At 45.4% G+C, this 24,498-nt stretch overlaps 1 protein-coding gene across 1 annotated transcript in view; it reads left to right on the forward strand.

Moving 5' to 3' along the window:
- Positions 1–883: 883 nt before the first annotated feature.
- The window catches only part of adgrg6 (adhesion G protein-coupled receptor G6), a 75,018-nt gene continuing 51,403 nt past the window's right edge, over positions 884–24,498 (forward strand). The window contains exons 1-6 of the mRNA XM_073492482.1: positions 884–968; positions 10,294–10,641; positions 11,817–11,956; positions 12,150–12,429; positions 13,020–13,193; positions 18,438–18,485. Of these exons, the coding sequence (XP_073348583.1) occupies positions 884–968; positions 10,294–10,641; positions 11,817–11,956; positions 12,150–12,429; positions 13,020–13,193; positions 18,438–18,485 (1,075 nt within the window). The remainder of the gene's footprint in view (positions 969–10,293; positions 10,642–11,816; positions 11,957–12,149; positions 12,430–13,019; positions 13,194–18,437; positions 18,486–24,498) is intronic.

Below are 24,498 nucleotides of genomic sequence, written 5' to 3' on the forward strand. Positions count from 1 at the left end.
TCTCCGGGCCCAGAAACAAGGTGCTAGTCTAGTCTTTGTGCTAAGCTAAGCTAGCTGACTGCTATCTCCGCACTCAGCTTCACGACACAGGAGTGATTGTGATCTATCAGCCTGCTCCTTCACCTCACACACATCAGAGCTGTCTCGTCGACCTGAGCAGCAGAAACTGATTCACAGAACGAATAAAGCATCGAAACACGATCACACGACGAGGATCCAGAAACTCTGAAACTATTCGTCTTTTTAAACGGTCATAATTTGCTCAAACACACATTCTGTTATGAAAGAAGAGAATAAAAAGCAGAAGAGAACAAAAAGCAGAACTCCAGCTTCGTGTTTCTGCCTCAACAACCAGCTTCACGTGCACGACACCGTCATGTTGCATCAAACACAACAAGGCTCCACTCTGTCCTCTCCACTCCTTCTTCACCTCCTCTCCTTCTTCACCTCCTCCCCCCTCGGATGCCACTCTCAATGATCTCCTAGTGAAAGACAGGAGGTGAGGGAGGAGGGGGAGGAGCCTAAACACCTGTGAGAGTGAGTCAGCATTCACCTGGATAGAGACAGAGAGAGGATCAGTGTTGTGTTCAGGTGCATCGTCACCTGTTTGTTTGAAGTCAGATCAACAAAGATGTTTAACTGGGTTGATGTCAAGTTCTTCCACACCAAAGCTCCTCGTCTGTACGGAGATGTTTTAGGGTCAGGGGGCGTCGTCACGTTGAAACAGTGAAGAGACGAACGCAAACTAGGTCGACCGGACCACCAGCAGGACACTAGTCCACACTTTGATATGGTGACGGCTGAAGCAGAGTAATAAGGTTTTCTGTGGTGTCCCCAATGCTGAGAGCAGACAACTACAGAGTTGAGCCGAGCTGTGCCGGCGATGGACCTGCTCCCGAGTAGGGTCCAGCCACGGCTGGCCCGCATCCAAGCAGCCCACGGTGGCGTCTCCAGACTGCAGCCAGCCCGTAACCAGCACCATCTCCTCTCAAACATTACTGAACTCACGTCTGTGCAGTAAAACCTGAGAGGAAGAGGTTTTTAAAAGTCAGTGTTCAGCTCTCAGGACTTCTGCAGCTTCTGACTGGATCTCTTTAGTTTCTCTCGTCCTGTTTGTTTCAAACATCTGCTGAGTTTCACTGCTTCATGTGTTCACGTTCAGCTGGTTCATGTGTTCACTGTCAGCTGGTTCATGTTTGTAGCTGAATTAGCGGAGCCTCTTTGTTAGCGGTGATTCGATAGGACTGCAGGATCCAGATGACAGCGTCATCGGTTTAAGACAAACCTTCAAGCAGGTAGACCAGCTGTGGTGGAAATGCAAACCCGGGCTGCACCAAGTCAAACCGAGTAGAACCGGGCCGGCAGGTGTGATGAGACGTGAGTCATATATCTGGTACGCTGCTGCATCAGTCGAGAGTCACGATGTTGCTTTTAAATTGAAAATTGATTGAAACGAGTTTTCAACAATCTAATTCACGTGGGTCTCATCCCTGTTGAGAGGAGGGTTCACTCTGAACCTGAACTGAACATTATCAGAGGATGAATTTAGTGGAGAAGATGGTTCAGTGAAGTGAATTTCTCTCTTTTGTTGACGGCCGGTCTTTCTTGTTGAGTGTCGTCGCCGGCGGGCGATCGATGAGGACGTGTTGATCTGAATAAAGTGGCTGAGCTCTGCAGGTTTGTCTGAAGGAGAAACTGTTTCAGTTTGTACAGAAAAGATCCTTGGAGGTTTTGTCTGGTTGTAATTTGAAGAACCTCGACTGGTTCTGAAGGAAGGTTTAATTTACACAAAGCACGACTGATGTCTTTGTCCTGCAGACGAACACGGACCGCAGAGACGTTCTTACATTTCATCAAGCACAGGAGGCTGTTGTCTCGTCTGTAATGTGGATTAAACTGTATCCAGCTGGTCGGAGGGCAGCAGGATCGAGACGCAGAGCAGAGGAGAGATCAAAACAAAGAGCCGGAGGAGAAAGAGGAATGAACGAGGGAGGAGAGGAATGCAAGTGAAGAATGTGAGAGAAACGCTAGAAAGGACGGAGAGGTGAAAAGAGAGAAGGGCAGGTTGATGGAAGCCGACTAATCTACAGGATTAGTGTCTGGGAAAGACTGAGGGGTATTTTTAGTAGCTGAAGTATATCAGTTATCAGCCGAGGTATCACTGAGTCACAGGGAAATGTCAGCAGCACACCGATGCTGCTCGCCATCAGATATGATGTCCAAAAAAAGGGCAAAGTTTAAGTATTTAAAAAATCCTTTCTTCCTCTTCTAGCGTCTCTTGTTTCCTGGCTCTTCTCCGTCACACTTTTTAATTTCAGGCTCACAACAACGCTCCGTCACATCGTCATGAAAGCTCGTTCTCACGTTCAGCATCTAACAATGAGATCCAGAAACACAAAGCAACTTAGATTTCCAGCTTTTCTCTGTACAGAAAGTTTAGTGTGAAGAGAGAGAGATCCTCCAGGAGTATATCACGTCCTGTCTTTGTTCTGTTCTGTGGTCGTTCTGTTCATTCAGGTTCAGAGAGACTTCAGTGGTCTGCAGCTGACAAACAGTTCACATGTGAAGACACATTATGACTTCTGGACTGTGACTAACGTTGCCGAACAGTCTCGGTTTGGTTCGGTTCAGGAACACCAGCTCACCAGCTCGGAAATATTTCAGGTTTGAAGCAGAGAGCCGAGTGGTCTGAACGAGGCCGCGTGTCGTCGTTTGCTGTGAGCAGTTTTAAACTAAACAGAGCAGAACCACAGATTTGCGATCTCACCTGATGACCCATCGTCATTAACACGTGTTTATATGTATGTTGTCTGACAGTGTCGTGCTCGTGAAACACTGGTTTTATCTGCAGCTCAGCAGCTTGAAGTGACTCCTGGTCAACAAAGGATTCACGGTTAAATTCTGCATTCTACAAACTTGTTCAGTTTTCTGACAGCAGAAACAAAAAACATGCAAATAAACCTGCGTCACCGGGCCGGCCGCCTCCCTGAAGCTCCTCCCTCCTTTTTAACCGTCGCTGCTTCTTTTGAAAGGTCCACGCTGCTGTCGGAGCGAGCGGAGCCGGCCTCCCGTCTCCCACGTCAGCTGGAAAACAAAGAGCTGTTGTTCCCCGTCAGTCGGACGACTACATGAACAGAAGTTTGGGTTGTAGTTGTCGAGGTTCTGACGGCCGGCTTCAGCGTTCTGTGTTGGAACAAACGTCTTCATTTCATCAGAGTTTTCAGCAGCTGAACTTTCATCACTCACTCACTCACCAGAGAGGAGCTGTGTTTAACGGCCGGTTCAAAAATCTGACAAGAAGATGCACAACTATCCAAAATCACTGCTTCATTAAATCACATAAACCTTCAAAAAAGTCATTTTCTGCTAGTTCAGTAGTCCACACAACATCTCTGGAGCTTCACAGTAAAACAGAGTTGCAGCGTTCTGCTGAACAGCTGAAGCAGCTGGAGACTCAGTCACTCATCAGTCATCCAGGTGATGACGGCAGGCGAGTCCTTTTCTTTACCGTCAAACTTCTCATTGTTCCCTCCCTCACCAAAACTTCTCCAGTATAAAGATTATTCTGTTTTATATCGCTGTGAATTAATTAAGTTTGGAGAATTAAGCTTTTTGAAGACATCATCAGCTCAGTAATTACTTTTTATAGTTTATGAATGAAACAATTAACCAGTAAAAAATGACTTATTATGATGAGCTGCAGTAGAAGCTCATGTTGAGCGGAGTGATTGTTAAGAAGAGCCCAGTCAGCCATGAATGAACCTTTTTGTTCATTTTTGCTCCGTGAACCTCGTTCTGAGGACAGAGCATTTAAGAAAGGGGTCCAAGGTCCTGTTCAGACCCGGTACCAGCATCCACCCAGAGTGATCTGACCACAGGTGGACGGCTCTGAGTACAGGTGTGAATGAGGACACATTTGAGATCCGATCACTCAGACCACATTCAGTCCTGGACCCACTGAAGGACCGCCTCCTCAAGAAGAAGAAGAAGAAACTAGTAACAACATCACCAGACTCCCTTAACAAATGTAGTGATTTTCAGAGTGGTTGAGTTAAAACAAACTTTATAACGTAGTGAAACTCTGTCTCTGACAGATTCTGAATCATTGTCTCCTTCTTGTAAATTCAGCATTAAATGAAAACAGTAAGTTGTGTGTTTCCATGTAGAAAGTGTCAGTTTGTGGCAGCATGGCTGCACCAGCCTGTCTGCTTCTGTGTCTAAAGTGCTAAAGTCTGACCTGCCAACATTTAGCAGCTGTTTGAACACACTGTTTACACTGATTTCACCATTTACACTCAATTTATGAAAGAAGAAACATTTTATTGATCTAAACATGTCACATTTTACAGATACACTAAACAGTAACCAGTATAGGCGACTTCTGTGTCCCAGACTCCCTTAACAAATGTGTCAGTTTAGTGAGTTGTTGAGTTGGAGACACTTAATAAACTGTGTGAAACTCTGTCTCTGACTGATTCTGACTTATTTGTTCCTTCTTGTAAATTCAGCAAATGTTCAACATGAACTTCTTTCTGTCTTTGAGTAGAAACATGGAAACATAAATATTAATTTGATTGACAAAGCAGCCTTATGCTGAAAGACACACTTTCTGTCACACACTCACACACACACACACACACACACACACACACACACACACCCTGTCAGCTCATAGTAAACTTGTAATTAGCAGCCCAACACACACACACACACACACACACACACACACACTCACTCACTCATTAGCGTGCTCCTCTGAGCTCGTTGACGTGTTTCACACTTTAAATGAATGTTGACAATTAAAGCGACACGTTGTTTGTGTGAACCGGTGCTGTCACAGGATTTATTTTAGGTGTCAGGAAACGTTCACACACACACACACACACACACACACACACACACACACACAGAAGCTAATAAAACAGCAGGCCATCCCAGTAGCCTGCGCCCAACCTGATCTCACCTCTCACTTTATACAAAACAGCCATGCACACACATGCTGAGACAACACACACACACACACACACACACACAGTTTGTTGAGTCATCTGCTCTCAGCAGTTTTATTGCAGCACACACACACACACACACACACACACACACACACAGTGACTCAGTGATGCCGAGAGTTACCTGAACACTTATTATCTTCATCCTTCTCATCTTCCTCAAACCTGTAAATAAGTTACTTGACCCAAAACAACAAAATACACACACACACACACACACACACACACACGCTGTATTGTCACAGTGGGGATCTTTAAATCACAGTGTTCCTCTTTCATCGCTGCTCTGGTTTGACAACTGATAACACAAACACACCTGACAGGTCGAGCGTGAGTGTGTGTGTGTGTGTGTGTGTGTGTGTGTGTGTGTGTGTGTGTGTGTGTGTGTGTGTGTGTGCGTGCGTGCGTGTGTGTGTGTGTGTGTGTTAGAGGAAGTCCACTGATGTAAATCCGACTGTGCTGATAATCAAATGTGTGAAATAACAGAAGAGACAAAGAGTCAAAACCAGCGGACGACCGACGAGTAACTGAAGTATAAGAAACTACCAGGGATGGAATGTAACTAAGTAAATCTACTCAAGTACTTTACTCAAGTATAATGTTGAGGTACACATTTTCTGCTACTTCATTCTTCCACTTCACTACATTTTAATTCACTACATATATTTGATCTGTTCAGTAACTAGTTACTCTGCAGATTACGTGCTGCATCAGAGCCAGTGACATTTAGAAACAATAAATAAAGACATTTATTGATTTCATCAACATTCAGATGAAACAAACACTGAAGCTGATCTCAGTTTGTACAAACATGTATTTACTTTTTCTTGTACTTTTGATACTTAAGTACATGTAATATCAGATACTTTACCATATTGGTGACTTTCACTTTTACCAAAGTAATATTTTAACACCTGACTTCTGAGTACTTTTACTGAACGCTTCCATTGATCCTGTCTCCTCCCTCCTCCTCTGCGCCTGTTTATTGGTGTCATAAAACAAACGTACTTCATGCGTCTGTATTAGAGGAGCTGTTTGTGAGGTGTTGTTCCAACAGTGGCACCTGAACGCCTCAGTGGCACCTGAACGCCTCCTGTCTGGCTCCTCTCTGGCCGTACGTCACCGTCCCTGCTGCTGATCACGTCCAGAATCATAAAAGTTTACAGCTTCGTCTTCACTCGCTGGTGAAAAGATGCTCTGCTGCTACCTGCTGCAGCAGCGAGGATGTGAAGTGTAACAGGAGGAATCATTAATAAGGAGAGTGTGTAACGACTGCAGGATGACGGCTGGCACAGGCGCTCACATTTACATTTAGATGGGCGGACGGTTTTGGCAGTGCGAGGGCGGCGGTTTGTCACAGACTCGATGAAGACGTTTCCAGCGTTGAGGAATTAATTGGAGTTGTTAATATTTCAGGGCCCTGACACGTTGTGTTTCCTCTGTATCTCTGTGTGTGTGTGTGTGTGTTAATGAGAGCGCAGCAGGAGAATCAGAGCCAAGTCCAATTGAATGAAATTGAGATTTATTTACAGGAGAGTGATGATGAAGTGTTCAGACGCTGCTGAGGAGACAAAAATCAACACTGGATCATTTGTTTCTGAACTTCTGTTTGTGCTCGAGGAGAGACGATGTGAGACAGAAACAGTCTGAAGGGTTAGGGCTGCTTTAGTTACTAGTTACTTTACAGATTACTTGCTGCATCAGAGCCAGAGTAGATCATTTTAAATGAATTTATTTTATCAGACTGATTCCAACAATGTAAATATGTATAATTTACTTTTACTTGTACTTTTGAATGTAACAAAGTACATTTACTTAAGTAATAATTTGAGGTACTTGTACTTTACTTAACTGTAGTAACTAGTTACAGGACACATTAGCTGCTATTAGCATTACACACCAGAATCTCACACCAAACTGTCAGTGGGTGAGTTGCATTGTGGGTAATGTAGGCGGCAGATTGTAATTTAATTAAATTTAAGAAGAAAGAAGTGCAGTAAAAAAGGTGATACGTCTGGTTCTGCTGCATCGGCTCTGATTCTCCATCATCAGGAGTGCAATGCTAAATTACTGGAATACTCCTTTAATTTAACTGTGCAGCTAAACACAAACATCAGCCTGGTTCTCCGCCGTGTCTCCGACCGTGTGGTTCTGTTTGGTTTCCGTCGATCCGGCGGGTCGAAGGTTCACAGCTTCACAGAGCCGGAGAGGAGACGAGAGGATCAAGAGAAACGTGAGGTTCTGCTGCCAGGAACACGAGAGGCGGCTTTAAGCTTTCTGTGAATTGTATGGCGTCCAAGCACGCACACACACACGTACACACAGACACACACACACACACACACACACACACACACAGACACACACACACTGAGGCACAGTGTGTTCCCTCTCTCTCTCTCAGGGAGTGTAGAGTCGCTCTATCCCTCCATCTCTCCTGATCCACTGATTTCATTCAGCTTGTGGAGTAAGTAGCTTTGTTCAGTGTGTGTGTGTGTGTGTGTGTGTGTGAATCGTGCGGCTGCCTCTAGTTCTTCCATTAGTGGGAAAAAGGGTTCGATGCGTTTTGATGTTGCGTCCAGAAGTTCCTGAAATTTCATGCTGAACAACTTTAATGGCCGAAGAAGGTTTAACTGATACCCTCTCATCACACACACACACACACACACACACACACACACACTGAGTCTACAGTTGTGTATGTGTTATAATCACGTGTCATGTTCGTGTACGTCAGTGATCAGCTGTGGCTGTCGGCTGGTTGGATCAGCAGGGGTTCGAGAGGTTTTCTGACGTGATGACAGGATTGTTGGATCGACACAGAACCAGCGTCACGATTTGTTTCACTGTTTGTAACCGCTGTGACTGACGGTGTCACAGCTGACTTTTTATTGGTTAATATTTCAGTCAGTTGTTGCAACCCAGCCGCAAGAGTAAATGTTGCTGATGTTCATACCTGCGAACAAGCGATATGTTGAAACTTTCCTTTATGTTTCTTTATGTTGAATTGTCAATTTTATGCCGTCACAAGTTATGTTCTAGTGAGGTTTCGGCCCAAAAACACTTAAATACCTGGTTCTGTTGCCACAAACACAGCTGAGAATGTCCTGACATCTCTAAACGTTAAACATACAGTGGTTTCATGCTCACAAATGGTGAAACGGTGTCTCAAACAGTGGTCTCTGGCTTCAGCAGCTGTCATGTTTTAGCTTTGTCTTGATATCTTGTCAAAAATATCAGGTTTTGTTTCCACAAACACGGCTGGAAAATGTCCCGACGTCCTGTCAGAAATAACTGGCTGTGATTTGAGTTCCAGGCAGCCTGAATACTCAGACGTGTTCATACTCAGACGGTATTTAAGGCTTCAGTCGCTGCAGCTTCATGGATAAGTAAGGGTTAAAACACACAGAATAAAACATAACACCACAACCACACACATACTGGTGTTCCTGACGTTTCCAGTGCGTTGGCTGTGGTTTTGGCTGCGGCGAAGGCTGAGCCTGAGATCAACGGAGTCCATTGTTACCCTGAAGGAGAGAGACGAACCATTCTTTCCACTTTCCATTTCAGCTCTTGTCTGTTATTATTTTCTTGTGAGGGACGGCTCCTCTTTCCAGCTGTTATTGAAAATGATGGAGGCGAACATGCTTTATGTTTCGAGGAAAAAATGATAAACAAACCCGACGATCAGCAACATTCAGTGTTTCATGTTTGTTTGTAGAGAGACGACTGCGGAGCTGACGGCGCTCTGCATGAGTCTCTTTTCTTTGACCTGGCGTTACCCAACAACTCACAGTGAGAATCTTAAACACAACAACACTTTTTAACTCCACTTCTCAGGCTCAGATCTGAGTCTCAGCAGCAGCAACACATGTAAGACATGTCCTCTGCATGCAGGCTGAGGTACACAGTGTCCTGGATGTCCTCTGAACCTCCTGGACACATTTTCTGTGCACATATATATACATCTATATATATACATCTATATATATATATATATATATATATATAAATATATATATATATAGATGTGTATATATATATAAATATTTCACATTGAGAGCTCCAGTTTTCAGTTTCGGAGGATTAATTGAAACAGCTGAATTTGACAAAACTGCAAACAGGAAAAACTCTTTAAAACACTGGAGCTGTCAGCGGTGTTTATTGTCAATGAAGAACACCAGAGGACTGAAATCTGCAAACAGCGAGTGGAGTGCTCATCCCTTCAGCATATTTACCTGTTTCCTGTAGTTATGGAGGGACCTTTCACAGATACTGGCTGGTGTTAGAGAGCACAGCCGGATGGAGGCCAATTGTTGGATTTGGCTTCTGAAATCCTGAGACTGAGTCAGTAAATTGGGCCGCTAACTCAGCTGCACAGCTACGAGCTAACTAGCTAATGGCAGCTACATTTAGCAGCAGTTAGCGGTTACTTTTGCAACAAAGCTAACAGTTTCTGTCCATCAGGAAACTCCATAAATCACCTCCAGACAGCGGCTCTGTTGGAGGACATCAGAAAATACTTTTCTCTAAAATATGATCCAATTTCACCCAAATCAGTGAATAAAGATCTTAAGTTGTGTTGAGACGTATGTGACGAACACTGATTTGTGACTTCATGAGAACTTTCACTCAGATTTAAATACAGTCACAGGATCCGACCGCTCGATCTCTTAATGAAGTGACTTTTTTCTGATCTGACTGGAACCTTTATTCTGCATGTGCATGTTTTCTGGTATCACAGTCGGTTGTTTGTAGGACCTGAAACTTGTAGATGTTTGGGGCTGGTGAGCGACTCTCTGTCTTACCCAATCAAGCTGATTGATTGATTTGTCGACTGTCTGGGCTGCTGAACCTTTAGCTAACTGCACGACCTGTCTCGTCCCGTCCCGTCTTTGTTTTCCTGTGATTCCTTGAGGGCAGTCTCTTAGAGATTATTCCTAAACTTCTTTTCTTGTGTCCTCTGATCTTGTCTTGGTTGGTCCTTGTATCCCTCTTGAACGCTTTCATCCTCGTCATCTTTGTCCTCGACTCTTTGGCAGTCGACGAGGATGCCCATCACGGTCGACACGACTCTGTTCGTCCTTGAGATCTTCGCACTTGCCTCCTGATCTCTAGTCCTTTATTCTTATGTCTTGTCTCCTGTCCTTCTGTCTTCCTTTGTTCTGTCCCCTTTATGTCCTCGACTACTAGCTCCTTGTCCTCTGAGTGATATTTAGCAGCTTCAGTGGAGGTTGTCCCTTTTTAAAAGTTCATGAATTTAACATCCTACCATCACCTTCAGTGCTGGGCTGCAGCCACACGAACTGTAACATGGTGCTGACGGAGGCCCAGGGGGAATTCAAGTCGCCCTGCTACCCACAGAAATACCCCAATTCGCAGACCTGTAGATGGACCCTGCAGGCCCCCGCTGGCTTCATCATCCAGCTCTCCTTCCTTGACTTCGACCTGGAGGAGGCACCGGGATGCATCTACGACCGGGTGGTGGTGAACACGGGAAACACGGACGTTAAGTTCTGCGGTCTGACGGCCAACGGGCTGACGCTGAACTCGACGGGGAACGTGATGGAGCTGTCCTTCACCTCTGACTTCAGCGTGCAGAAGAAGGGGTTCAGTGTTAGCTTCCGACACGGTAGGTCCAGGCTGACGCCGGGGTCCTGTTTATTAAATGTAGGTTAACTAATCCAGGCTAACGTGCTGATATCAGGCTGAACTAACTGAACTTCTGATTTGAAATGATTGTCTCACAAAATAAACTTCTAACTCTGAATCAGTCAGAGGTTTGCGTTGTCTCCTGCCACAAAGATTCAGTTAACCGGCTCTGATTGAAGTCTGAAACCACAGAGTTGTTGGTGGTTTCCACATCGCAGACAGCGAGTGGATCAACATCACAACGTCTGAGGCATCGACCCACCAGAGGAAGACTTGGCCGCTCTGTTCGCTGTGATGTTTTGATGCCTTCATGCACGTTTGCATGTGTGTTTTCTCTGTGTGTGTGTGTGTGTGTGTGTGTGTGTGCGTGCGTGTGTGTGTGCGTGCGTGCGTGTGTGTTCGAGGGGTGTTTTTTCCACTGGCTGTTGGTTTCTTGCTCTCGGCCAGCAGCTGCAGCCAGAGTCGCTCTGCTGGGAAAAGAAGAAGAAAACCCTCTGATTCATCAATACTTGGACGAAGTGTGTGCTCAGAATAATGTGAAATACTTTTCATGATGTGGTTTTTGTGTGTATATTTTGCAGCGAGTGCTTCGATCTGTTCAGACAGTCTTTCATCAAAAAAGGTTAAAATGTTTATTCAGATTATGAAGAAAGATCCAGAGTAAGGAGATTAGTTGAGACTCTTCTCGTTATGTTGTTTCCTTCACTGCGTCCGTCTGACTTTGTTTCCTTCTTGTTTTTTTCTGTTTTCATCATCAATTTCTCTTCTTTATTCCTTCATTTCTTTCCTGTCTTTCATTGCTTTCTCTTTCTAATCAACCCCTCTTTTATTTTATTTCTACGTTTTTCCTATTTTCTTCACTTTTTTTATTCTTACTGTCTTCAATTCCTTTTTCCTTGTCTTGTTTTCTTTTCATGCCTTTCCAATACCTCTGCCTTCTCTACTTCCTCCTTGTCTTTTCCTCTTTTATCATATTTTCTTTCTCATTTCTCTTTTTTTCTTTGTCAATTGTCTTCGTACATTTCTCTCCTTTCTGTCTTTCTGTCCTCCGTCCTGTCTTCATTTACTTTCTTGTTATGTTTTCTTGCCCTCGTTCCTTCCTTCCATCCCACCCTCCTCGCTTTCTTTCGCCCTTCTTCCTTCTCTCCTGTCTAGTTGCCGTGGCCCTCAGGAACCAGAAGGTCACCATATCCAGCACTAACGGCCAAGTCACCGAGGTCTCTAGCTCGGTTTCCATACCGACGCTCAGTCAACTGACGCTGTGCTTCGAGCTGGAACGACTCAGTGTTAATCAGGTACGCAGCTCTTTCCCTGACTACATCTGTGGTGTTTGTTGCAGTTTAATATCCGTATCAGATAAAAGCTAAAGGATTCTGATTGGACTCAACTTGATCTGGACTAAATTAAATATAAAACGCATGCTAATTTTGTTCTCAAGTGGAGTTTGTGTTGTCTTGAACTCATAAAGATCTTGTGGTTCCTGAACAGAGAGAATGGATCTTCACCTACTATGACACGAGCAACAACGTGGCGTTGAGTTTTGGCTCAGATCAGAACGGCTTTAAGATGATCATCGACGGCGTGGTCTGCTCGATCGAGTCCATCATCTCGTCCGCCTCCTTCACCTCCTCCATGAGGCCTTACTGTGTCCTCTGGAGTTCATCAAACGGTCGGGTTGCAGTCTACTTCAACGGAAACTACTGGGCCAAGGCCTGCTCCTCCTCTAGTAGGCACTCTGTGCCAGCTGGTGGACTGTTCCGGTTAGGAGGTAAGTTTTGATTTAGGTTTAAATGATCTGTAACAGTTCTGGTCAGTCGTCCCGGTCAGAGGAGGCTGAAGACGCCTTCTCTTGCAACAAGTCATCACAACTCAGTGAGCATTGACTGATGGTTTGCAGGTCTAAAGACGCCTGAAAGAATCAGACCAGGATGAACTGCAAACTGTCACGACGTGTCATCACAAAGATCCAGTGCTGCCCAGTTACAAGCGTTGAATCGCCATCTCACTCTGTGGTCTCTCAGTAACATTATCCAACATCGTCTTGAACGGTCGTCTATTAAAAATCTATCCAGCGGTTTCACCCTTACAGTGTCTCAAACAGTGATCTCTGAAAACATGTCTTGAACAGTGGTCTCTTGTCAAAAGAATTCAGTGGTCCAAATATATCCAAATATCCACTCGAACAGTGGACCCTCATTAAAACCAACTCCATCTGGGACAGTGGTCTCTCGTTAAAACTATTCAAAAACATTGCTGTAATCCTCTAAGAGCACTGAAGACACTGAAGAGGCTGCAGGTTTATGTGCTGGTAGAAGACGTCCTGTAATCTGACGCCTGTGTGACTGTGTCCATGTTCAGGGCAGCACAGCTTCGACGGGAACATCTATAACCTGCGGCTGTGGGATTACGCCATGACGGTGCAGGACCTCAACAGCTTAGGCTGCGACAAGAAGGGGAACGTCATCGACTGGGACAACAGCCACTGGAGCATCCCGTCCACGCTGGCCCAGACCGACGCCACGCTCAGCTGCAGTGAGTACAGGAAATAATCCGGTCTGACCTCAGAACAGTGGACACATGAGGAGGTTGAGTTCGTTATGAGAGACGACAGCAGGGACAGACGTGAACGGACTGTAGAACGGGTTAGCTGATTTTAAACGTCAGTAAAATCATTATACAAACACAATGTACACACACACACACACACACACACACACACTGTATTGTGCCATGCAGGAACTAAACGTTTCAGTCTGTTTGTTATCAGGGTGGAAAATTACAACCAGACTTCAGCCAAATTCTGCTACATTCTGACTGCAGCTGGAAAGTTAATTGACTCCAGCAACCAGTTTGGCTGCTGACCAACCATCTTCTGATTCCTGCTCTGGTCTAAAAACCCAGTTGGCTGATAAATACACTGCGAATTCCTGCACGCAAAGACACACACATGCACACACACACACACGCACACACACAAACACACACTACTATATGACCTGAAAGGGAAGTCAAATGACATTCAGTTTCTTTACTTATTTATTGCAAGGGTTGTTCACAGTGTTTATTAGTACATTTATTAGTACATACGCATCTGAAATGCATGACACACAAGCGTGCACACACACACACACACACGACCACACGCACGCACACACACACTGGTACAAATGGCCACAGACTCTCTTGACACACTTAAAAACCTGAAACCAAGTTTACATAATGAACCTTTTTCTCACCGTATTTAAGTATTAACCATGAAAGGAAGTGTAAGAGTACACCGTGTGTGTGTGTGTGTGTGTGTGTGTGTGTGTGTGTGTGTGTGTGTGTGTCCACAGAGCAGTACTGGACCTCTTATTTAAAATGCTGTAAATGAGTGTGTAGCCGCAGGAGGTTAGCCACAGTGGTTTCAGTGAAAGCCCTGCCAACGCTGTGCCTCTGTGTGTGTGTGTGTGTGTGTGTGTGTGTGTGTGTGTGTGTGTGTGTGTGTGTGTGTGTGTGCCTGTATACCTCAGAGACCTTCAGTGGTTTTCGAGAAATGCATGATTCTGCACCAAGTTTCCTGACTCTCTTGTCTGCACACACAGACACAGTTTAACCAAAAGGCAAAGAATGAGTTTGTGTTATTTTATTAATTTATAAGCTTTTATAACTGTTCAGTTACACTAAGTTGTGTTTTTCTAATAACCGGGATAATCAGCATGTATCAGTAAAGGATTATGTAAGAGTAAGATATATAATTATAATGGGCTCGGAGCCGCTGTGTCTCCAGGTGCTGCTGTCTTTTGCAGTTTGGAGTATGATGAATACTAAAGTCTTTATTTATTTAAAGTTGTCACGGTTTTTTAACGGGATATATTAAATAGGGGAGAGGACCCAGATGCAGACTCACACAAACGCACAGGAGGCAGTATAGGGGAAAACAAAAGCGAGCTTTTAATAAAAGCTGAATGCAAAAAAACCAACAGAGAAAAACACGGGGAACTCACTAGACAAAACAAAAGGCTAAGCAAAGTTTAAACAAAAAGCAAAGTACAAAATAAACAGAAACAAAGCTACAAAACATACCAAGACTGGGAACATGAGGACCTGGAGACACGAGGAAACACTGAGGACCAAGTTGGGAGGCAAACACGAGGGAAGACTAACAGGCTAACACAAGCTACAAACAAACACGAAGGCTAACTTAACAAAGGCACATGAACAGGAGCGGGACATCGACTTACTCGGCATGGAGCACATGGAACATGGAGGGGAACGAAAAGGAAAGGAACGGAGGAACGATCAGACAAAGACATGAGGGAGAACAAAGGCTATATACACAGACACTAATGACGAGACGAGGTACAGGTGGAGCAGCACGGACAGGTGAGGGAATCAGTGGAAACACACAGGAGGAAGTGACAAGTAGACTGTGACACACAAGGGAACAATTTCAAAATAAAACAGGAACTAAACCAAACAGACACAGAATCATGACAATAATGAACAAAACACTGAATCATGACAATATTAAACCAAAAACAGACAGTCATGACAGTACCCCCTTCTCAAGGGGCAGATTCCAGATGCCCCAAACACCCAAAAAAAAAAAGAGAGTCCAAAAGAAGCCGGGAGGGCGGAGGGGGGTCTGGAGGAGGGCTAAAGTTCAAATGAAGCCGGGAGGGTGGAGGGGGGTCCGGAGGGGGGCCAAAGTCAGGGTAGGGGGAGACCAGGAGGTCAAGGCATGGGGCAGGGGCCGATCAGAAGGCCCGCGGCACCTGCAGGACCCTTCTGGGGGACGTTGACGACGGCAAAAGCCCTCAGGGGACCGTCGGCGAAGGCGTGGGCTGGAACCCTCCGGAGGCCGTCGGCGGAGGCGAAGGCGTGGGCTGGGACCCTCCGGAGGCCGGCGGCGGAGGCGAAGGCGTGGGCTGGGACCCTCCGGAGGCCGTCGGCGGAGGCGAAGGCGTGGGCTGGGACCCTCCGGAGGCCGGCGGCGGAGGCGAAGGCGTGGGCTGGGACCCTCCGGAGGCCGGAGGCGAAGGCGAAGGCGTGGGCTGCTGTCGGCCTGGAAGCCGACGGAGGAGCAGGGTCGGGAGTCGGCCTGGGAGCCGACCGAGGAGCCGGAGTCGGCTTGGGAGCCGACCGTGGAGCAGGAGTCGGCCTGGGAGCCGACCGTGGAGCAGGGTCAGGAGTCGGCTTGGGAGCCGACCGTGGAGCAGGGTCAGGAGTCGGCCTGGGAGCCGACCGTGGAGCAGGGTCAGGAGTCGGCCTGGGAGCCGACCGTGGAGCAGGGTCAGGAGTCGGCCTGGGAGCCGACCGTGGAGCAGGAGTCGGCCGGGCCGCCGACTGGGAGTCAGGAGCAGGTGTCGGCCGGGCCGCCGACTGGGAGCCAGGAGCAGGTGTCGGCCGGGCCGCCGACTGGGAGCCAGGAGCAGGTGTCGGCCGGGCCGCCGACTGGGAGCCAGGAGCAGGTGTCGGCCGGGCCGCCGACTGGGAGCCAGGAGCAGGTGTCGGCCGGGCCGCCGACTGGGAGCCAGGAGCAGGTGTCGGCCGGGCCGCCGACTGGGAGCCAGGAGCAGGTGTCGGCCGGGCCGCCGACTGGGAGCCAGGAGCAGGTGTCGGCCGGGCCGCCGACTGGGAGCCAGGAGCAGGTGTCGGCCGGGCCGCCGACTGGGAGCCAGGAGCAGGTGTCGGCCGGGCCGCCGACTGGGAGCCACTGGCTGGTGTCGGCCGGGCCGCCGACTGGGAGCCACTGGCTGGTGTCGACCGGGCCGCCGACTGGGAGCCACTGGCTGGTGTCGACCGGGCCGCCGACTGGGAGCCACTGGCTGGTGTCGACCGGGCCGCCGACTGGGAGCCACGACGCTGCTGAGAACGTCGCCTTCTCCGGGGAGGCATCTTGTATGCCAGGCGGGTTCCCCAGAATGGGTCCACTGGGGGCTTGTCTGGGGTTGAGGCTGAGGCAGGGACAGGACTCGGTCGGACCTCCGGCCGAGGGACAGGGTCAGGCGCCGGCAGGGCCGCCGACTGAGAACCACCGCCAGATCCTGCAGTAGACAGGAGGCTAGCTGGCTGACGGCTAGCTAGCCCCGGGGCTGACGAGATGCTCACAGGCAGCTGGCAGGCGACTAAATCGGGATCACTGCCCTGCCACTCCTCCATAAGCCCCTTCAGTCTCTTTGCCTCAGCTAAAACTCCTACAGTCCCCTGAATCTCCCAAAATGAGGGCCTATCTAACAGTTCTTCCTCTACGTCTAAAAGAACCTGAAGCGCATCCTCAAGCTCTACCCTGCCAGCAAGATAAGCTGACCATGAGTCTATGATGCCTCTAAGTGCGGCGATGTCTGCTGGGTCCATACTGGTCTGATCGTTCTGTCACGGTTTTTTAACGGGATATATTAAATAGGGGAGAGGACCCAGATGCAGACTCACACAAACGCACAGGAGGCAGTATAGGGGAAAACAAAAGCGAGCTTTTAATAAAAGCTGAATGCAAAAAAACCAACAGAGAAAAACACGGGGAACTCACTAGACAAAACAAAAGGCTAAGCAAAGTTTAAACAAAAAGCAAAGTACAAAATAAACAGAAACAAAGCTACAAAACATACCAAGACTGGGAACATGAGGACCTGGAGACACGAGGAAACACTGAGGACCAAGTTGGGAGGCAAACACGAGGGAAGACTAACAGGCTAACACAAGCTACAAACAAACACGAAGGCTAACTTAACAAAGGCACATGAACAGGAGCGGGACATCGACTTACTCGGCATGGAGCACATGGAACATGGAGGGGAACGAAAAGGAAAGGAACGGAGGAACGATCAGACAAAGACATGAGGGAGAACAAAGGCTATATACACAGACACTAATGACGAGACGAGGTACAGGTGGAGCAGCACGGACAGGTGAGGGAATCAGTGGAAACACACAGGAGGAAGTGACAAGTAGACTGTGACACACAAGGGAACAATTTCAAAATAAAACAGGAACTAAACCAAACAGACACAGAATCATGACAATAATGAACAAAACACTGAATCATGACAATATTAAACCAAAAACAGACAGTCATGACAAAAGTTTCATTATTTAACTACCTAAAAGTCTAGAAATGTAAAACACAACTATTGCAATAAGCTTATAAGACATCCAGTATCCAGTATTTACATTTTAACAGTGGAATACTGTATAACTCTAAAAACAGAGGACAGGACGTATGAGACATTTTCACTGAAGCTACATAACATATTAAATTATTCTATTCGACACAAGACAGTTTTAATTTAGATTTAAATAAATAATCTCTGACACGTCCGGTCAGTCATCCAGGTCGAAGAATATTGAAGAAGATTCTTCTTGACGTCTAAAAATATCGACGTGCACCAGTTTGGGACAGCGGTCTCTTACAAACATCCACTGGTTTCACACTTACAAATGTTGAAACGCTGGCTCAGACGGTGGTCTCTCGTTTAAAATGTCCAAATGATATCTGACACAAGTGAAACCTCTGCTTCTGTAACTTCAGGTGTTCCTCAGGGATCTGTGTAACTCCTGGACCATTAAACAAACTCTGCCTTGTGCTTGTCTGGCTGATCGTCTCAGTGCCTCACCCTCCATGTTCAGCCCGTTACCACACGAATGACTGCTCGTGTTCTGCTTTGCGACCTCGGCTGTTTTACTGTCGTTATTAACTGATCGCTTCATTCACTAATTATCGATGTTTAAAAATGTTCATCGCCCATATGTTCATTAACTGATGCTTTGTTTTGACTGATGTCCTTCTCTTCACAGTCTGCTACCCTCATTGCATTCACTTAACTACTGCTGCGCCAACTAGTGGTGAGTGCTGCTAACACCCTGCTAATGTCTGTTAATGTGTGTGTGTTTGTCCTGGAGGTATGAATACATCTGCCTGCTCTAACAGAGATATGATGCATGGACCTGTGCTTATTTCTGGAAACTCCAGCTCTGTAAGTGCTTCAGTCATCAACCTGCGGGAGTTTGAACACACTGAATGATTTGTTTCCTCTACTCACCTGCAGATGACCAAGTTCAAATGTAATAACAAAATCACTGAAAATGGTAATTTTACATATTTTTCTGAGGAAACATTCAGGCACCTGGCAAAAGATGTAACTGTGTGACCTCAGAACATCCTGCCTGAGAGAAACTGGGGAAGAAACTCTTTATAGTTCTTTATTTCCTTATTTAAACTAAATGTGTGCATATAAAACAGTCACAAACGAGAGCTGAGGAGGAAAAACAGCCTATTCAAAGAGCAGATACATTAAACTACATAATGTGGCATCATTTCCAAGTTTTAGACTTTAAAAACTGATATAAACTGTCTGCTGTGACATGAGGAGTCTTGTAGAGATAAAAGCACGAGTCCATTTCCTGTCTCCATTTAATGATGAATTCTGTGTTTTGGACTAAATATGTGACTGAGTTGTATCTGGAGGACGTTTCAGAAGAAGAGACAGTTTTTGTTGGAGTTTGATTCACTACTGAAACACTCGGACACTTTATTGATGAGGTGGCAAAACTTGGTAGATGCTAGTTTGTTGACTTTGTTGTTTGTTGTTGATTGTACCTTGCTGATGTGCTTTTATTTTGAAATGTTTTTCATGGCATGACTGTAACTTAAATCAAGGCGTTGGCCTGTTTGCTCGGTTAAATGTTGATTTTTCAAGATGGTGCAAAACATTTCCTCTAAAGTGTTAAAGTCTGTTGTAACTGAACATGTTTTAATATTTGTTAGTATCTGTTTTAGCTTCTGATATTCAGCCAGTCCTCCGACTGAAAATGGACTCTTAGGTGATTTAATACTCACTCTGGCGGCCATTTTGGATGTCCTGTTGACATCTGGTTGCAGTTCTAAACATATTCTGAGGTTCTGATGGTTCTGATGCTTATCGAGTGTTCAGGAGGTTCCACTCGCTGCTGCTCATCGTGTGCCGTGTCAGTCACAGTGTCCTGCTGCTGCACAGACTCTGCACATGTGGATGATGCGAGTGAACCGGCAGCAAACTGTCAGTCAGAGAAAGTCCTCCTGTCAAAGTGCTTCAGGCGTCTTTAAACTTGCTCCACACGATGTGGTGAGAAACTGCTGACAGGCTGAAGTCTGGACTGTGAGATATCATCGTTAATATTGTATTGTTTAATATGTCAGAACTAAATTCAACCAGCCAACCAATAACTGCTGTTGTGATCCCTGACAGGTGGGCGTTCGCCACTTTACAGCTGAGTCAGTGCTTCACACATGCAGCCTCTGAGGAGGTGTATGTGTATGTGAAGGGCCTGTGTGTGGTCGGAGGCTCAGGTGTCTCCTCCTGCTCGCTTAGTGAACCCAGCTGAAGCTGCCAGCAGCAAGTCCACCATCGAACTAATGTTCATGTGGAGGTCCGATCACATTGTGAGCACAAACGTCCAGACAACTTAGAAACAGACGTTTTAACTCGTGACTTTTACCTTTACTTACAGTTTTAGTGGTTGGGGATCAATACAGTGTGACAGAAATGTCTGTTTCTTTTTAATAATCATTTTAATAATATTTGCTTTGATCGTGTGTAAATCTGATATTTAGCATGACAAGTGAATGCTTCTTATTTTCTGCACTTTAAGTCGACTTTGTCAACAGATTAAAGCATGATGAATACCTCAAATCATAAATCTAGATCTGGTGACGTGCAGCTCAGCCCAGTCTCCAGGAGATCATGTTAGCAGTTCACACTTCTCTAACCACAGATACGTCCAAGGTCGACATTTTTACCAAGCGTGTCATATCATGTTCATATCGTGTTCACATGACGTGTTTATGAGGGAAGGTGGTGTGATTACAGCCAACATGGCTGCCAAACAGCCGACCACAGTTGGACTCACACCAGTCGATATTCTCAAGGACAGCTGGAGACATTTCTGTCTTTGTGGTGACAAAACGGCTATTTTTCACGAGAAATCGGACCATCTGATCGTGGTGACCAAAACGGGTATTAAATTCCAAACCATGATGTTCTTCTGACCCTAACCAGGTGGTTTTTGTGTCTAAACCTAAGCAGACGTAAGAGATTTTGTTCTCAGCATTTTCTGACATAATTATTTTGATATCAGACCGACAGCAGAAATAATGGCACAAACGAGGCTCCCCAGGCCTGCACGGCTGCACTGATTACAGAGCGAGTGATTAAATAAAGATCAGATGAACTTAATTGATCCCTGGAGGGAAACTGTGCGACTGCAGGAAACAGAAAGAGAAACAGAGGATTAGTTTGGAAAACAAACGGTGATTTATTGACTGTACGTCCTGCTGCTGAGAGATTAAAAATGATCAGATGTCACCAACAGTTGAGCGTGGAGGTGCAGGAGGCTCAGCTGCGGGTCGCAGACTGCAGGAACACAAAGTCCTCTGAGGAAACAAACACTTCAGGGAGCGTCTGAGTGAAATGTTGTGTTTCAGACTCAGCGCCGTCCTTACATGGAGGTTTGCAGAGTTGCTGGACGGATTGGACCTGATAGGTGAGCTCACGTTTGAAGCCGGCAGTGTTTTGACAGGTTATTTTACAGCCTCAGAGCTCACAAACTCTGACTTTTTCCATCCTTCAATAATGGAAGTTCTATAGCTGCTGCTGCTGACTGACGATTGGTTTTTATCTCTTTCTCCTCACTCGGAGGTTTATTTCCTTTGCTGAAGCCCCGGAGACACATTCTTATAAAGCTGTTACTGAAAAGAGAAGAAAACTGGACAGCAACAAATATAAACTGCAAAAAACTAAATGCAAAAACTGACAAAATTAGAGAAGTGTGCAGCCTTTGGGTTTACATTTTGTTGAGTTAAGCACCAGATCTACATTGAAGCAATTTCACACGAGTGGGTGAGTTTCACTGTCACATCATCGCCTCGGGAAGTTCAGGTACTTGTGTAAAAACAGACTCTGGTAAAAGTAAAAGTACTGATTCAACTTCTTTACTCCAGTAAAAGTAATCGAGTACAGGCTCTGACATGTACTCAGTGTAAAGACACAGATTGAGCTCCTATGTCCACTAACTTCACATGGACTTTTAACACATCTCCAGTTGACCAATCAGTTTGCTTGCTCGTATGCTTGTTATATGAACCAGTAGCATGTTTGCTATCTCCCATTTTTCACCGGTCTCCTCCCGGGTCACAGCTCGCCCGTATCTCTCCTGATTTATGACAGATTTTCACACCTATTTCCTGCTTTTCATTCTTACATCTTACATCTTTATTCTTTTTTAAAAAGGACAGTGTACATTACTCAAAAATCAAACAAATATGAATCCACCTGCATTTCAGTCATATAACCCGTGTCTGGCTCTGTTCAGCATGTAGTCTGCAGTAGTGTTGGGTGAGTGACAGATGAAGAAGAAGAAGAAGAAGAAGAAATACTAACAAATGTCAGACGTCTTGAGGAGAAGATCTCTAATCTGCTGCGTCCATATTTCTGTTAATCTCGGGGTCCGTCATCATCGAGAGGCTGCAGTTCAAGTTCACGACACAGGTGAATTTAAATCATATGTAAAACATTTATGTTGCATTTTACGTATTATTATGTTATTTATTAAGTCCCTGAAACCCTCAGACCCCTGCCGTGGTGTTGAAGTCCTCCCTGTTGGTGAGGTTTGGAGGTTAAAGGTCCCTGAGTTTGTTATTATCGCACCTTCAGTCATTGGTTTAAATAATCCGACGCTGACGGGTCGTTGGAAACAAGAAGCAAACAGTCTCCTGTGTGTCATTCACCTTCACTCCCCTCCGTCTGTGCAGTCTGATGCTCTTTCATAACATAATGAACAAAAGGAAAAGACGTCAGAGCGTGTGCTGAACGACTACAACAGAACATGAAAGCTCAGAAACAACCAGGATAGGTGAACAGAAGAAGCTGATTTCTGGTGGCAGGTTGTGATTAAAATAAACCAGCTGAGCTTTCTAACATCCAACATTTCTAAACTCTGGGCCTGAACTTTAAAACTTCAGCTTATGCTGTAATATTCACTTTCATTTGAATCCTTCTTTAAGTCTTAATCACAACTTCATGAATGAATTCAAGCTGAAATTAAAAATGAAATCAGAGTTTGTTTTGAATTGATGGATCTCTCAGTCCTCAGCAGGACGTTCAGGCTCGGCCCCTCGGCTCAGAGAGGTGCGCTTGATTTTGTTTACCTTGAAAATGTTTTCTTTTTACGAGGCGACCAAAGCGCTCTGGACCTGCCGAGGCCGTTTTTATGTTCCTCTCTGGTGGGTTAACGAGGCTGCTGCCGATGGAGGCAGAGACGGAGCTGTCGCCAGGCGCCTGCCGAGCTGCGTGTGTGTGTGTAGGTGTGTGTGTGTAGGTGTGTGTGTGTGTGTGTGTGTGTGTGTGTGTGTGTGTGTGTGTGTGTGTGTAGGTGTGTGAGCTTATATATGTGTACATGCGTGTCGATGCTTCATTAAGGTAGATGTGTGTTTAATGTTTACATGTTGGCATGTGTGTGTTTGTGTTAAACTGTCTTTCATCTCTTAGTGATGCCTGAGGACACACACACACACACACACACACACACACACACACACACACTTTGTGATGGTGCCTGTCAGTCTTTGTACAGAATCTCCCTTAAAGGAGAATTACGTCTTTTTATAACTCTGTTTATGTTTTAGTAGTTTCGGCTTTTATTTCTGCTAGAAACCACAACATCACCAGACTCCCTTAACAAATCCTCTGATTTTAAGAGTTGTTGAGTTAAAACAAACTTTATAACGTAGTGAAACTCTGTCCCTGACAGATTCTGAATCATTGTCTCCTTCTTGTAAATTCAGCATTAAATGAAAACAGTAAGTTGTTTGTTTCCTTGTAGAAAGTGTCAGTTTGTGGCAGCATGGCTGCACCAGCCTGTCTGCTTCTGTGTCTAAAGTGCTAAAGTCTGACCTGCCAACATTTAGCAGCTGTTTGAACACACTGTTTACACTGATTTCACCATTTACACTCAATTTATGAAAGAAGAAACATTTTATTGATGCTAAACATGTCACATTTTACAGATACACTAAACAGTAACCAGTATAGGCGACTTCTTTGTCCCCAGACTCCCTTAACAAATGTGTCAGTTTAGTGAGTTGTTGAGTTGGAGACACTTTATAAACTGTGTGAAACTCTGTCTCTGACTGATTCTGACTTATTTGTTCCTTCTTGTAAATTCAGCAAATGTTCTGCATGAACTTCTTTCTGTCTTTGTGTAGAAACATGGAGTCTGTTTGTCCCAGAGATGGACGGGTTTGTTTGAATCACCGTATTTGCTCAGACTCATGTTAATGTCAGGGCCTGTGTGTCAGGAACAGCAAATGGAAAAGCTTAATAAAACTACATATTTGTTAAAAAGCCTCAGTGTTGTTGCGTGTGTCAGCCATGAGTTCATATGAAAACGCTGCAGAATATTCACAAACCCTGAATATGAGCCAGCTGTGACAGCCTCTCACCCTGAGAATAATGAACATGTTTTTCCAGTAATGACTGTGAATTATAGTCCGCTGCCTGGTGTTAAGTCATTAGATCAGTTATAGTTCATCAGCTACTGTCACCCTGATAAAGACGTACAGGCTGTTTTTATTTACACTGAGAGGAAAAACTTTATTTTATGTATTTTTACATTCTGCCGCTGTGACACAACATCCATCCTCTCTCTGATCTCTCTGAAATTCAAATAGGATGTTTATGTGTGGATGACTGGTCTTTTATTCTATAAAACACGTAACTGTGACTCCTCTTCCTGCAGATGAAATACACATTTTCACAGTAATGACAGTAAATGTTCGTCTGCTGAATGATTAGAGCAGTTATAGCTTATTATCAGTGATCGT

Source organism: Pagrus major, chromosome 22 (assembly GCF_040436345.1).
Source record: "Pagrus major chromosome 22, Pma_NU_1.0".
Taxonomy (NCBI): Eukaryota; Metazoa; Chordata; class Actinopteri; order Spariformes; family Sparidae; genus Pagrus; species Pagrus major.